Source organism: Pleurodeles waltl, chromosome 3_1 (assembly GCF_031143425.1).
Source record: "Pleurodeles waltl isolate 20211129_DDA chromosome 3_1, aPleWal1.hap1.20221129, whole genome shotgun sequence".
Classification (NCBI taxonomy): domain Eukaryota; kingdom Metazoa; phylum Chordata; class Amphibia; order Caudata; family Salamandridae; genus Pleurodeles; species Pleurodeles waltl.
Window position 1 is genome coordinate 1,699,921,280 of NC_090440.1, and position 16,336 is coordinate 1,699,937,615.

Here is a 16,336-nt window from a genome sequence, read left to right on the forward strand (position 1 = left end):
AAACAATACCTATTGATAGTACATCTTTGTTGTTCTTTCATTCATGCACAAAATCACAATTTAAACAGCTCTGTGTAAATCACAAGTATTTTATATGATCATTTCATTTTAAAAAATCTGCAGTGGCTTGGTTTAAGGTTATTTCCATTGTTAGTTTTATTTTGAGGAGCTAAAGTCTGCAGGCAGAGTCTGTACACTGAGAGCTAGAGCCTGTACACTGAGAGCTAGAGCCTGTACACTGAGAGCTGGAGGCCGTGCACTGAGAGCCTGAATACTGAGAGTTGAAGGCTGCACTCCAAGACTCCCTGAGACTGAATGGGGTGAGGAGCAGAATTAATAACTGGGAATAGATTTTTGAAGGAACCGGCAATGAATCATGTAACTAACTGGCAGCAGGCGTGTAGAAGACAAAACAATAAACCAAATTTAAAAAAATCACTGGCAAAACCAATAGGTCTGGCATCCCAGCTTTTAGGGTTAGTCAGTGTTTATTTTGTAATTTCGTTTCAAATTCTTTGTTGCAGGGGAGGTGGTTCTTAATAATAAAGAAATTGGTTAACATAAAAATTATTTTTTGGCCTCAAAAAGCATGCATTGCTATAGTAGACCCTGGCAGTGAAAGGAACTACTTTGAATACAGCTGTGCTCTTTGTGAAAGTGCAGAATGCCGATGCTCACAGTGATGCTAGCCAATGGTTGGAGCTGGCTGGCCAACTGTGTGCTGTAATGAAAATATGTTGTTCGTTCTCTCTCTCGCTCGCTCTCAAGAAAAACGCCAGACCAAATAATAATAATAATAATAATATGGCCTTTGAACATATGGGAATTGCAGTACTGGATGCGCACAGAGCAGGTAACCCAGTAGAACCAGGGTAAAAAGGTAAAATGTACAATTAACAGTAGCTCCCAGAAACATTAAATTATTACCGTGTCTGCAATAGAGCCATTGGCATGTAGGCCACTGAGTAACAAGTCACACAACAAGTAGGTAAAAAAAATCGTGGTAGACATGAGATTACAGTTCAACCATAACAACTCTGTATCATATGATAAGGGTCATGCAAAGTCAAAATACAGGGTGGTTACCCTTGACCTGCCCTAAGAGTTGGGGGGAATTAAAAGTACAAAAAGAGCAATGAAGAACATAAATGCATAATTTGCTGGCTTTCTTTGATTTTTATCTTCCGAATATGGTTCTTATTCTTTTATACAACTAACGTCATTTGCCCAAGAATCAGCCAGTAGTTGGTAGAGGACGTAACAAAAAAAATAAAAAAAAATAAAAAAAAAAGAAGTTTTTTCTAACATTTATATCACTGCATACTCCCTCTGCCCGACATGGTATCAAGCTGGGACATACGACTGCATCCACCCGTGCAACGAATGCTTCTGGATACTTGGGGCAGAGGGAACCATTAGTCTCTGCCTGGGATGGCACAGATCTACCACCAGGGGGCCCAAGTATCAGATCCATTAACTGGAAACTTGACAGATACTGTAAGTCAACATTCCCATCCCTAATGAAGTTGTTAATAGTACCACAAGGCCACACCAAGCAGATGGCGCCCTTCGGCAAACAAAATCAAATATCTTCAGCAATTGAAAGATCTGAAAATATTAACACTTTTTGTATTCAATCAGCCCAAATTGTGATGCGAGCTAACAAAGGCTCATGGGCACCAGAAACCTATGAGCACCAGAAAACAATATAATCACAATAACTCTATTTGCAGCAGGGACACAGAAATGTTGGCCTTCTAAAAGAACAGATGCTGGAAGGCAATGGGATCAGTGTATTTCTTATACGTTAACATGGCTCATTCTATGGACAGACAATAGCTGCTATCTTGGTTGTATGCCATGACAAATCTATTAAATCTTTTTGAAGTCATACATGGGTAGCCATAAGAGCAAGAGACTTCAAGTTCTCTCGCCACGCCATCTGCCTTATTGCTACAAGTGCAAATAAAGTACATAATTTTTTTAAAGCAACACCTCTTCCTCGACATTGGCCTTAATGGCATCTGAAAATCTCAGTTACATTCTATTCTGTGCCACCTTCATATCATTTCCTATAAGTAAACCTTGGTTTCAGGACCACGGCAACAAATGGATATTCATGGAAATGAAGGGAGTCTTGGCTGCCCGCTAGAGTCCCTTGTCCTGAGTTGCTAAAGGATAACCACTATGTCAACATGGTGGGCAATCATTAGGTGCAGCAGCCAGCATTGACTCTTGAGGAATATGTGGCTACCGAAGGTACCCCTCATCACAACTATGATGACATAATATCCTACAAATAGGGTTTCAATAATTATGAACTCCTGGCCCAGTGAGGTATGACAGTCCCCATACTCATGGCGATGAGTACATGCAGTAATTAGGTAGGAATCAATTTCAGCCCTGAAGAAGACCTCAGATCCCATGGGCAAAATATTAGGCCTAAACATGTTGGCAGATGGGAAGGATGCTGGATATCCTATTTTTTGTTTAATATGAGCTTACTTGCATGTATTATTAAAAATACATTTCATTGTGTCCACCATCAAGGTAATTTTAACTTCTGGATTCCTTTGAGTATCCAGTATTTTTTACTGAAAACTTACTCCAGAAGGAGGATGAGTCTGTCCAGGCAGGATTATCTTACCAGGGCAGGTTAGGTTAAGCTATGATAAGGCATACCACGAAGGAGTGGGTGAGGATTCCATATCCAGAAACACTTGTTCCAGTGGGACCTCACTAGTCCGCTGTTGATCTACACTCTCTGTGAGATACCTCTATGGACAACTCCAATATTTTGTATGTCCCCTGGACGTGTCAGGACAAGGAGAAAACAAATGACATAAATCCATCAAACCTTCACTGGAGTGGATTACTATGAACCACATAATTTTAGGGTAAATATTACAAATGCTTAGGTCATCTCCCAGCACTGTGCAAGGGGGTCAAAAACACATTTCAAAATGATCTCAAGAAGGTGGAGAGCCTTTCAGAAAAGCCAGAGAAGTATGGGGCTGTTGTATCACACTATATAAGGATCTGGGCAGTCGTCATGGGTCGGGCAGGGAGCAATTGCTGTTGTGGGCTGAGGCGGCCATCCTTAAGATGCTCAAACATAGGTACACAGACACCTCACCTTTGACATCGCTGAAGCTGGGCTCCGAGAAGGCATCCTCTATGTCGATGAGCGTGCCCTCGGAGCGGCACCGTGGGAGCCCACTGGAGTTAGCAGCACGGATTCTTTGAGCAGCCATGTTTGTCTGTCACATAAGGCAGCCCTAGGATTTCATGATGCTCTGTTATGACATGTCTGCCAGATGCTGACCCACATCCTGCCACAGGGCTCCAGGGTAAAACTGAGGTTACTGATCAGATCACCGCACGCAACCACAGCACCTTCTTACAGCAGCGGCTTCCCAATCTCATTGGCAGGGCTAAGATCTTGCTAGCAGCTTCCAAATCCAGCAGAGAGTCTCCAAACAAGGCCGATAGCCTTATACATTCAAAGCCCTAAATGAAAAAGAAAAAATATTAATCAGCAATATATTTACAGCAAGAATTCCAACACTTGAAGCATACTAAGGCCCCTCCTTTTCCAGTAAAGTAGCTTGAATGCGACACTCGTCTCCCTTGGAAACTTACATTTTACTTCTCGTCACAGATCAGGACTAAGGGTCTGAAGGAAACCATACACACTTACAACAAACTCTTTTGCAGCCCAGAAAAGTAAACATGGAAAGTGAAGCACTAGAGTAGGCTTCTCCAGCCAGTAGCTGATGAGCTACTTGTAGCTCTCCTGTGTGCAGCACAGCCAACTACATTAAAGATTTTTCCTAGATGAATTATTATATTTATAACAAAACTGAAAAGCGAGTTAGCAGAATTATGTGCATTTTTAGATCTCATGCATTGATGTCTGTAGAAAAATGGTTGAATTTCAAATATATATTCAAGACTGATATTTCAATGATTCAGTGATAAATCATGCGGAGTTAGGGATGTCATTACCTTAGAGCCAGGTGCATTGCAGCTATGGCTGTTATGTATTAACCACATAGAGGCATTCCACATTGGCAAAGTCTTTTTACATTACTTCTGACAACCATTCCAGATAAACTGTGGTGATCACTGCAGGCAATTGTGCTTACGGTGCCCACTAACGTGATCTTACCTAATGTGGTCACAATTTGAACTCGAACAATAAGTAGCTCAGCATGATTTTCATTGAACATAAGTAGATCTTATTACAGAAAAGGTTGAAGACCCCGGAACTAGAGACTTTTCTAACCTATAAAGTTTTGTCTGTGTGCTTTCTTTGTCTTGGAGGTTACAGGCAGGACTGTTTAAAAATGTATACGCCATGTGGTTTAAAAAAACTGATTTAAAATTGTGAAAATACAATCCACAATCTACTTTTTTTTAAGAACACTAGTGTGGAAATTAAGTTAAATCAGTGGTGTTAGTTGACACATTCACGGAATCAGTGCTGACAAATTAATTCCACCAATTGAGGGAGAGTGGGAGATTAAGGCAGGACAGAGCAGTCATGGCGTCCAGTGAGGCAGAGTAATGATGGGCAGAATCAGGAACAGCCAGCACAAATGCATTATTTTTTATGTGCTTAGTAGCATTAAAACATCTTAGAGAGCTGGTGACTGCTGCCTAGCGTATTGATTGCACAAGAGTAGCCCCTGCTCACTGCCAACCACTATCATTCACACTCGCTGCAGGAGATGCAGTGAGCTTTTGGGACTGTGGGCTCTTCCACAAGGTTCTGCAGTCCCCTTCTTCCTGTGCAGATTGCAGATCAGCAAAGCATACATGACTGTGCCGAGAGCTGCAGCGCTTGGTGTCTACACACCGCTCCGGGACACAGCCGAGACGATCTGCTAAACCCAGAACAGCCATATAGAATAAAATAGCTACAGAAATTAGAACCCACCTGCTTCCAATTCTATGACACATACAAAAACAAGGTGATGGATGTAATGCTTGAATTAATATCAGCCACTGGAAATTGCTTGGGGCTGCCTCCCAATCCATCATTTTTCGCCCACCATGCCACTTCAGTTTGGACCAAGCCATATGCAAATCAGTCTTGACCCTAGCTTGGTTTCAGTGGGAGTGGGCAATCTGGGTTTCAGGTGAGTATCCCGATCTGTGTGGTTCGTTCCCTTGGCAGAAAAGGAAATGGCCAAGATCCAATCAGCTGGAGGGAACAGACTGTGTGCAAGTGCCCCAGCGTGCACCAAATAAGAGTATTTAAACAAAGCTAAAAAGCAAGTATGAAGTACTTATACATATAGGGATTGCCAGAATCAGACATTCATTTTTCAGTCACTGGTGTGCACCCTTTCTGGCCTGGGCCCAACCAGCCTCGCTGTTTGCCCAGTTTTGCTTTGCGAAGTGCATTATGGCCATGGTAGTCCCAACATGCACCTCATTCATGCAGAATAGAACTCATGCCTGGCCCGCTCTTCAGTGAGACGAGATGCAGCACTAATGCATTCAGTGAAACAGTTTAACTAACAGTTTGGTTTCAGTAACGATATATTCTATTGGCATTTCAGTACGTAGTTGTTTTAGTAGTAGGGACTTGGTGTTTTGCAAGCATCTGCCCGTAGCCATGCTGTGCTTTTGCAGCAAGGTATGCAGACAGTCATGCCAAAAAGGCAGTGCTTACAGTTTTCATTTTAAGCTCCTCCGAGAGTTGTAGATAACTGTTAGACCAGTGGTGTGTGGGGTTTGTTAGAAGGTATATATTGCACCAGTTGCTAGTGCCCTGTGACCTTGCCCCAGGGTGTGTCCCAGAGATCTAGGACGGTGTTATCACCGGGGCCGAATAGGCCTGTTATTCCCCGGTGGGCTGGGCTCTTTGGAGGCCGGTTTTGTAAGCCCAAGGCCACCCCTGCCTGGGGGATGTGTCCCCGTCCCCAGCTCTTCACAGTCAAGCGCAGTGGACACTGGGAGGCTTCACGGGCGAAAGAAAGAAAAGGGGGCGGAGAGAAAGAGTCAGAGAGGAGAAGGAAAAGATGGAAGGATGGAAAGCGGAAGATCACGAGGAGACGAAGTGAGCGAGGCTGGCACGAGCGTTTTTTGGCAGGGCTGTTTTAGGCTCCCCCGCCAGGCCCTGGTTATCATCCATGTTATACATAAGGGCACCAAATTTCGAGAGCTCTGGCAAGAAGGTTGTCGGGCAGGTTCTGTGGCTCTGGCTTTGTGGCGAATTTAATAAACGGAAAGCTTTGAAGATTTGATTCGTGAACATCTATTACTTAAATAAAGCAGTCTGTTTAGAGATTATCGGCATAGACCTTCGTTGCCTGTACTGTATTGCCAGACAGAACCGTGCGTTGTCGCTAGCTTTGGTAGCCCAGTGTGTGACAACAGAAGTCGCCATACCAGACTGCACAGTCATGGAAAATGAAAATCCGAGCGACTAGGCAAAGGGTCAGTCAAGAAACAGAGGCGTGACGCGGAATCACTTGCACGTGTTCAGCTTTCCATACAAATAAGGGAACCGAGACATAAGGAGACAAAGGAAATGCCCAGGAGCACACAGTTTGGCTGCGTAGGAGGTGGCATTCGGATTCAGGTCTCCTCAGTCCACCGCTGTCAGCGTGTTCATCTCACTGAGCTGTAACTCGTGCTCTCGGATGGATGGTCACCTATGGCACTTCTGTGTCTTATAAGGGGGTTTGAGGCACTATACAACTGCAATTGCACAACAATGCAAATCCCCAGTATTCATAGCACGACTGCTGCCAACCTCTGCAGAAAGCGGAGCAGACCCAGGTGGGTCCTGCAGTGGCGTCTCTAGATGTGATTTTTAGGGGGTCACACAAGGGGCCACAGATCAGAGTGATAATTGTGAACATGTGGCATATTATATACACACGTACACACACACACACACACCCAAAGTAAAACGTTTTAAACAGACTGTGAATTAAACATTACGATGGTCTATGGAAGGAGCAAGGTGTTCGGAATGTCTCACTCACTCACTCCTGTCCTACTCGTCACACACTCTCTTCTGCAATCTCTTTGTTGACACTCACTCTTTCTCCTCTCATCTTCCCGAAGCTCTCCATTTACATCTCGCGCCTCGTCTATTTCTTCTATCCCCCTCGTGTCACTCTCACTGAACGTACCTCCAATTAACCAATGCATACACACAATGCACTCACTCACCCGCATGCATTACATTGCCTTTAACTTTCGCCCTGTAAAAATGTTGACAGCCGTGTACCTCGGTCACATATTCCTGCCTATAATCATAATACAAATGGCACGCTGGCCATTGCTCTGTGCTCTCTGCAGAGAGGCCAAGGATCGGATAAGCAGTGTTCCGAACCGCTTTATGGCTCACTGACATGCAATGCGAGGAACACTACGTTCAGCCTGAACCTGAACACACAGCTACAGATGAGACTCTTCACACTAGGCACCACACAAGTAATGTTCCTGTTGCACAGAAGAAACTACAGAAACACATCCTGGCGAAAGCAAACGCTCTTATGGAACGGAAGAGTAAGTAAAAAGTGAAAAGTAAACAGGAACAGCACGGCTGTTACCAGGCAGAGGGCAGGGTCGGTTTCAGCTGGAAATACTGTCGAATACTTCAACTGCTGTTTTTCATAACTTAAAAATTAAGCCAATTCGGATTTAGGTGCAAATTGTGTTAGATAATGCACACTTTATGCCAAGCTACACACAAGCGTAAGGGGAGGGTAAACGATTTGTTTAAACCAATAGTTCTAAATAATTTTGTAAAGTTTAACGAGAGTGAGCAGTAGATAAACATCAGAACGTTAGATCTTTACACAGCACCTCATATTGCACTAGCTAATGATAAAAGTTTTATAGTGGCTTAACTAGGGTCTGCATTTTTTTTGCCAGCTAAGTTTTGCAAACATTTCTGACTTTGCACTTGGTGAAGTTTCGTTTTCCTGCTTTACCTTTGCCCAACCAAACCTTTTCTGCCCATTGTGAGATAATTTCCACCTCAAAGTGAGATACATTTTCAATCCAAGCATGCCCAAATAAAATGAAATACATGCAATCGTTCTCTGTATATCATCCTTTACAGGGCATTTCTAAGCACAGTGACAAAAAGTCTGCAAAAGGTGAAATTGCAGTGAGCAATTTTGCAGAAATTTTCTTTGCACAAAGGAAGAATACGCTGTCTGCAAAGTACTTTTTAGCAGAGCCATTTTGCTAAGGTTAGGATATATGGGAAATCAACTGTTAAAAAAGTTACACATTTTGCATGATTGAGGCAAAGTGCAAGCTTAGCAAAGCTTCAAATAAACCACCGTAAAAGTTGTAACTAAATAAATAAACTTATCAAACCTGTAGAACTCAGTAACCCAGCCCTGGAACATATGATCTGAAAGTTACAAACACATTTTGCAACACACATGAAGCCACTTAGTGGCTGGCACAGTCATTGTAATGCTCACATCCGAGGGGTCAGCAAGGTGACGGGTGCATGCACGATATTCATTCCACAATTCCACAGGGAAGTATTAGCCCTTAATAACAGGAATGCCAATGCTGTGCTGCTCACTTTATTTACACCAGACCGATGAAAGGACGAGCACAGCAAGCAAACAGCACTGCCTGCTCTAACCAGTCTATCATTCGTAGCAAAAGCTGGATCAGGGCCCGGCCTCAGGGCCCGGCCTCAGGGCCCGCGGCGAGTACAGCGTGAGAGAATGAACCTCTGCTAAACACCTGTAGCCACGGAGCAACAGGAGTCCGCATACCCACGAGCACATTACCAACCAGTGCACTTGCTGTGGGACAAAGACCACACTAAGTGGCACATTGACTCTGCCTCACGGATGGGCCCTGTCCTGATACTGAAGCGCAACAGGCGTCCCCCCCCGCTGAGGCGAGGGAACCGGAAAGGAGCGGCGGGAGCGAGCTGTACATGCAATGGAGTACACAAATACAACTGCGGGTTCAACCGGACTGGCCCGGGTCAAACCAGTTCATACTCAACGCAGGGACGGAGCCGTGGGAGACACCGCACCTCGGTTTAGAGTCCAACTTGCAACTTGAGGGATAGCAGTGATGGCTACGGGCTGGGCCGTTCACATCTGGTCAGCACAAGCTAGAGCGCTACTACTGTCCACAGCGTGATCTGAGCATTAGCGACAGCACTGCTAGGCTAAACTCGACCCTGTCCAACTTCGGGTATAGCTCTGCGGTTTGCAACTCTGCAGAGAGGAGGGGGGAAAGCAGACAACACCGACAGGCGAGTGAGCACTAAAGAGAATCCAAGGGTGGAGAGGACACCTGTGTGACTTGTCCAAACTAAGGTTTCACTCTCCATTTGATACAAAGCGACCAAACTCGGCCTCTGCTCTTGAGTGGCCACCGAGCGTCTCCAAGGTAAGAGGGGGGGTGTCACGCGGGCGCTGGCACAGGCCTACCAAACTTGCCATCCATGGTACAGGTCCTAAAAAAAGAAGTCGGGGGACTAACCATGTTAGGCAGTAAGCCAGCGGTCTTCAAACATTTTAATGGTGCCCCCCAGTTTGAAGACCTCTGCAGTAAGCAAATCACATCATGGCGTGTGACGTCACAGTGCATGAAATCACGATATGGCATCTTAGAAAGTGGAATCGCAACCCAGGACCTCACAAGAAGTGTCATCATAGCTTAATCCCTCACACACAAGTTTAGCATGCCTATCATAAGTACATTTGAGCACACTGCAGTAGTTAATAAATGAGAGTTTTTGTGACGGGGTTCTGCCAAAAAAGTGACGAAATCCAGACACAAAATCCGGGCCTCAATTTATACATTCATTTTCTAAAACCTCACACAAAAACTGGCAACAAGGAGAAACGCGGCAGTAAATCTGTTCTGCTTAAATGGTTGCATAGGCTGAATTGTATAATATCTCATGGGGTTAGGGCACCTGCTGCAGAGATATCTGTGTGCCAACTAAATCTCAGGGAATAATAATAATAATGGTAAGATAGTTGTAGGTGAACATATTTGCTGGAGAGCCCTGTGTTTTGTCTAGTTCCAGCTTTGAATTAAAGTAGCTTAGAAGGTTAGTATGTCTACTTGAAAGCACATTATGTAACATGCTGATGACAGATTTTTATTTTATCTAAATGGGTCAGTGGGTTACTACTTTTAACACAGAGACACTTTTGTTACTTGCAGTTCAGAAACTTGCAACCCTCAGCACAGTGAGCTATGAAGGGCATGGGACTCCTACACCTTGTAACCATCACTGTCTTATGTATCACATCCTGTAAACTTTTTTTACCTACATATGATTTGTTGTCAGTGTTTGAGTATGTATGATGTAAAGTGCTCTGACACACTGCAAAAGGATGAGTAGCACCATAGTGCTATAAAAATAAACATAATAGTGGTAGTTAAATTGTTATTTGTGTAAATACCTGGACAGACCAACAGAACTGACATTCTAACAATGCATGCATATTTCTTAGATACAGACTGAAGAAAGTCAAAAGCCTGCCTCTTAAGTATATGTGTAAATTGATAACTGTGTTTTGTTTTGTTTCCCCTCCATTGCATTTGGGTGTGAGCCTTCCTCTCCCTCCCAGGCTCCCAGCCAGGATAGATCAACAAAAGGAGGCCTGATGGCCCCTTAACTTCGGCCTTTGTTTTGGGCCCAGCTGAAATCTGATGAGCCCCCTCCCTGCCCGCAAGGTGCTTCTTGGAAGGAAAGCAGACCATATGCAGGCGCGATTGAATGTGTCTCTGTGTCTGAAAATTACCCTCTTGGCGTGGAAGATGGGGTCCACCCCGTGAAAAGAGTAGGAAAACGCCATCACCCCGAGTGTTCCCTCGACTTGTACACTGTTGGCACCTACACTTTAAACAGGTACCAAAGCAACCAAAAGTGGGCTTCTGCAATTAGTTGACTGGCACCTTTAGGGGTGGGGCTTGCAGCGGGGGGCCGCAAAACTGAGGACTGCCTGGCCTGACCCCTGCTAAAGGAAAAATAAACAGAGGTTAGGTCGTGAGCCCACGTCCCGCGCAAGAAAAAGACTTGAGATCTTGAAAATATAAATGACCAGTGGGCACCAGAGGAGGGACAGGTCTGGAGAGTACAGTGTAATTCATGTCGGTTTTAAATATATGAGGGTCCCAGACACACTGTCCCCCCCGTTAATCTACAATAAAGCAACATCTCCCGTTTCTTAATTTGGTGTCGTGGATGCGCCACGCACCGCTCCACAGGAGTACCCCTTGCCACAGCCCTCCCCGACGCCCCACACCTGTCACTTTAATAACCACACCGCGCCACCCCACCCAGCGCGGTCACACGCAAGGGCCCCTTCACCTGTGCCCTTTCCCACACCCGGCCCCCACTGCACGCATCTTCACCCACGTCTCCGAAAGAAGTCTATCTAGACCCGCGTCCCCCAGCCATTTCCCCCACAACACCGACCCCATAAATGCAAGCCCTTCACAGACCAGCATCTGGCATTTAACTTCCTGCCAACAACATGCTCCGATAGGCCTCCGGGGTACAGCTGCGCTGGCCTCCTCCACTGCTTGCTGCCTCTAACCCCCCCCCCCCAAAACACACACACACACACACACACACACACCCAATCACAAGACTCGCTCAGCCGCAACCAGGTCCCTTGCGGTTAAATCAGTCTCCTGGCCCTGCACCCCTCTCGCCCCTAAATGAGGACGGCTCTGGGGAATACCCAATCAATGCACCGGTGACAGGTGGACGCGATGCTCCGTTCCAGCTACCAGAGCCCACGGCACTGCTCGAGTCCGGCCGGAGCGTCGCTGCCCGCGCCTCAACCGGCCCCTAGCTGGCTGGCCGTCTCTGTGGCAATCACACTAATCCGGGAACAATGAGCGGTAATAAACATGCATCGCAGCATAACGCTGCTCCCGGGGCGGGAGAGCGGGCCCACTGCCAGCTCCAGGCCTCCCGCGGGCACCATCGGAGCCCGGCACGCTGCCAGGCGCAGAGAGGCGGCACGCGGATGCTGCCAGGGAGTTCGCTTGTTAGCCCGCAGAAAGGAAAAAACACTAACTGAGACACAAAGCCCGGTGCAGAGCCCCGCTGCCGTCACGTCTGGGTCTCGGAAGGTGGAAGCATTTGGGAGGTTTCATACTGAACTCTGGTGGGTTTGAAGCGATTGAAGTGAGGCAGAAGAAATACCGCTGAAGAGCTTGTCAAACCCGAAACCAACTTGCTGCATTCAGAAAGCAACTGGAGACTCACCGTGTCCACACTGCCATCCCCAGACCCCTCCCCATCGCCCTAAAACCAAGAAAATGCACTCGCCTGGCGAATGACCGGCGTCAGCTCCACCGGGATTTGAACCTACGATCGACAACTTGGACAGAGACCTGAAATTGGTGGAGAACCCATCGCGCTTCCTAACCGTGTGGTCGCGGTGTCTGGTTGTAATAACAGTCTTGGCCGTGTTGACTTAGTGTTATCTTTACTGCTGCTCAGAAGATTCCTTATCATCTGTCTCGCTATTCAAGCCCCAGATTTCACTGCAGTTTTATAGGGCTGTGTGTAAAGATTACCAGAAACACAAGAGTACTGTCTGGAGGGATCACCAACAATGGTAAACCAGATGATTGTCCATACTGTCGGACGCCGCGCCCCCTCGGTCCCGAGAGTAAGTGGGATTTGTTGGAGATGTGATGAATGCACAATAGGTACCTGCATAAATCACACTGTACTTCAGAAACGGTTAGCGTGCGTTTTACCCCATCCCTTCTCCAATAGTTGCCCTGTACCACTGCAGTCATCACCTGAACGGAAGGAGGTGCCGATTTGATTAAACTGTGTGACGGGTTCAGTATTCCATAATGGTGCGTGCGGTGCAGGAAGCTGGGATGTCCTTACACCCAATTCCCGCACACAAGGTCTTTTTTTTTTCCAACAGCCACAAGTAGCCAGATGAATCCATTTTATGTTGCACAGTTTGTTCTGGTGGCCCAGGAACCGGAGGTGTTTCCTGCTAGGTCTTCAGCTGGTTGTGGCAGAGACGGTTGTTTTTTACTCCAAGGCTCCAGTCAGAGATGCAAGGATGGGGGTTTCTTAAGTGTGTACCCAACATGATGCAGACTCCTATTCCCAGTTCGAATATGTGTTCTTCTTCGTCACCCCTACATGCCTGTCATGCCCACTGACCAGGGAACTACCGTAAAGGAGAAAGTCGCAGCATAGGCCCAGACTGCCCACTGTACAAATATCTGCAGAGCTGGCGGACGGACAGGAGTAAGTGAGCTACAATGGAGACCGACTAGCTGAATCAACACAGCAACAATAAGCCACAAGTGAAGATAAGCCAGACAGACAGGAGCTGCTTAGAAGCTACACCCTCCCATCCTTTCCTCTGGCCTTGGAAGTAAAAATGCATGACCATCCCTCCTTCTCCTCCACAATAACTCCTGCAGCAGCACACTCACTCGCCTGAATCTAGTGCCGAGCCACATGCTGAACATTCCCCTCAGGCACCCCTCACCTACTCCTGTGTCCTGAGAATGTACCCCAAATTATAAAGTTTCCACCCCTACCCTTTGCCGGGTAGAGTCAAAGTTCAAATAGCCATGCCCTTTCCAACCGCTGTTTACAAACATTTAATTTGGGAAGGGACCTCTCAAATGTCCCTGCTTCCTAGGCAGACCCTCTCCACAACTGAAGGGTTTCAGATCAAAGACCAACTGTACTCTCAAGAACGCACGAGGGACAAGAAGAAAACAGAATTGAACAGTCAACTCCACTATACATGATTGGAGAAGCACTACACCGTCAACGGCCAATGCTCTGGCCATCCCCGGAGTACTCAAAGTGAGTACCCAAACCAGGTAGACAGACAGAAGCGGTGGTTAGCTTGGCACTGCAGTGAAACCTAATCACAAGGTGTTGGAACCCTCAACTGCACCAGAGGCACCAGAAAAACAAAAAACGTATAGAGAAATCAAGCTACTATCAAAACTTATTTAAGACACCATCTTTTCTCACTGATTGCAAGGCAGCAGCTGCAATAAATCTCAGATTGTGAAACAGTCGTTTTCGCCCCAAGGGGCATGTTTTCATCATTCCTGTACCTTCTCCCCTCCCCCCACGGACTTCTACTGGACTATTTTCAGCACGACGGACAGCTCTGGAGACATCTAGGATGCTGGATTTCTATAGCAAAACATGGACACATTGGGTAATTCCTTTCTATATTGGACAGACTGTAGAAATGACGATTAACTCCACTGGTTAACATTGGTGTTACTGTTTTTACTGTTTACTTGGGTTAGGACCTCAGAGTCTCAGTATACATTATTCTCACTTGTCTGTCCAAGTGCGTACTGAGGACATTCTTTTGAAAAGCAACACATGGTCGTCTCCTATGACGGTGTTGCCACTTGTTATAGAAAGTTTTGATGCCAACCTCTGCTACCGACTCCCTGAGCTAGGTCTAAAAGCTTGACCACAATTGCCACTGAAAGACCATGCTACGGTGTACTTTCTACCATTACAGCAGAAGTTACCACACTCCTCTACTCATACAGAGAGGAGACAGTATCATTTTACTACTGCCAGGTGCTCTCTACAACCAACATTACCTCCCGTCCCTCCCTCGCCTTCCTTTTAACCAATGAGGCCTCCTGCCTCCCCCCTAGACCCTCCCTTCCCCTTTCAAAACCCCCCCCCACCCTTATCCCCTCCTGTTCTTTTGTCTAGCCCACGCTAGACGGTTTTCTTTCCCTTTCTTACCTGCACGGCGGGGCCTGGAGGTCGTCGATGGAGGCACTCCTCGGGACGCGGTGCTCCGCGAGGAGTGCTACGGCTGGGTCACGTCTTGAGCGAACGGCATGGCTGCTCGAGAGGCGTGTACTGGGGGCCGGCTGACGGGGTCAGCCGGCCCTCTGTGGCTGGGGCGTTAGTTTCCGGGTTTCCGTGCCGCGGAGCCGCGAGGACCGAGGAACTTCAATTTTTGGATGCTGGTCAGGTAGGACGGGCGTTCTGCCCGTGGTTTTTTGGATTTTTTACAAGGATTGTGACCTTTTTAGGGTTTGGTGGAGCCCTGTTAGGGAGGACCAGGGTCCTATAGGTAGGGTAGTGTTTTGGAATGAAAGGCAGTGTTATTTTGGTTACCATGCCTAAAGCTCCAGCAAAGAGACGTGGTTGTCTCTTCTTCCTCCTCGGAGGTGGGAGGGGAGGGTAGCATTGCTCTTCCTGAGAACCCACAGGTACCTGGCAGGGGTACTCCCCTCATGTCTAGTGAGGAAGTGCAGGATATGGGTGAAATGGCTGTCACCAGGGCACTGCAAGCTGGCGTGGCCAGGACTGATCAGTCTAAGCGTGCGCACTCATCGGTAGCGGCAAGGAAATCCTCATCGGAGAGTGAGGATGAGGCCCCATCAACGTCATCTGGGGGGAAATAGGTTTCCAGAAGAGGTAATGTGGGAAGTGATGACACATGTTCGGGACAGTTTAGGTTTCCCTGTGTTTCAACCTACAAACTCAGAGTCTCATTTATTTCCTCAAATATCAGACGCCTTTTATGCTTGCCATGCCTTTCCAGGGACCTGTGAAGGATATGGTGTTTCGTGAGTGGAAGGATGTGGAGAAGGCTCAGGTTCCACGATTCCTTCAGAAACTTTACTTACTTGAGGGTGAGGGGGTTTTTCCTCCTTCAATACGCCTGGACTCTATTCTGGCTACTCTAATTGGCAAAACGGCAGTCAATCCGGAGGATTGTGTGCCTACGTATGCCACAGACCGTAAAGTGGATTCAGGTCTTGAGAGGGCTTTTGCGGCGGAGAATCTGGCGCTGAAGGCAGGGATTTATTCTGCTTATGCGTCACAATCATTGGTTCAAGGCTTTGATAAACTGGCGGTGGCTGTACAGGAAGGGGCGGAGTGTTCGGAGCTCCTGGCTGGTATGGAACAGCTGGCCAGATTATTGGCGGATGTGTCTTCAGATATAGTCCGTACTTCGGCTCTGGCATCTGGGTCTTTGATTGGGGCTCGTAGGTCCCTCTGGTTGCGTTCATGGAAGGCTGATCCAGGGGAAACGGCGGCCTTGTTGAGACTGCCATTTGAGGGTTGTAACTTGTTTGGAGAACTATTACCATCCATACTTTCCAAGGCGTTTAAGGAGCGGAAGCATGCCTTACCTTATAAAGGGGTTTCTTCTTCGGGTAAAGGGTGGAAGAAGCATTCCAGATCTTCTCCTACTAGGGTTGCTAAATCCTTTTCGTTTAGGAGACGGCGTTTTCATCCGCGTTTTTCACCTAAGAAGTCTACTCCTGAGACCCGGGGTGGTTTCAAGAAGGGGTCCTGGCATTC

General features: G+C 46.8%; 1 protein-coding gene across 2 annotated transcripts in view; it reads right to left on the reverse strand.

Moving 5' to 3' along the window:
* Positions 1 to 16,336, reverse strand: part of SH3BP4 (SH3 domain binding protein 4) — a 134,448-nt gene that overhangs the window by 36,167 nt on the left and 81,945 nt on the right. For both annotated transcript variants that reach the window (XM_069225538.1, XM_069225539.1), the window contains one exon: positions 3,137 to 3,510. In XM_069225538.1, the coding sequence (XP_069081639.1) occupies positions 3,137 to 3,254 (118 nt within the window). In that variant the 5' untranslated portion in view covers positions 3,255 to 3,510. The remainder of the gene's footprint in view (positions 1 to 3,136; positions 3,511 to 16,336) is intronic.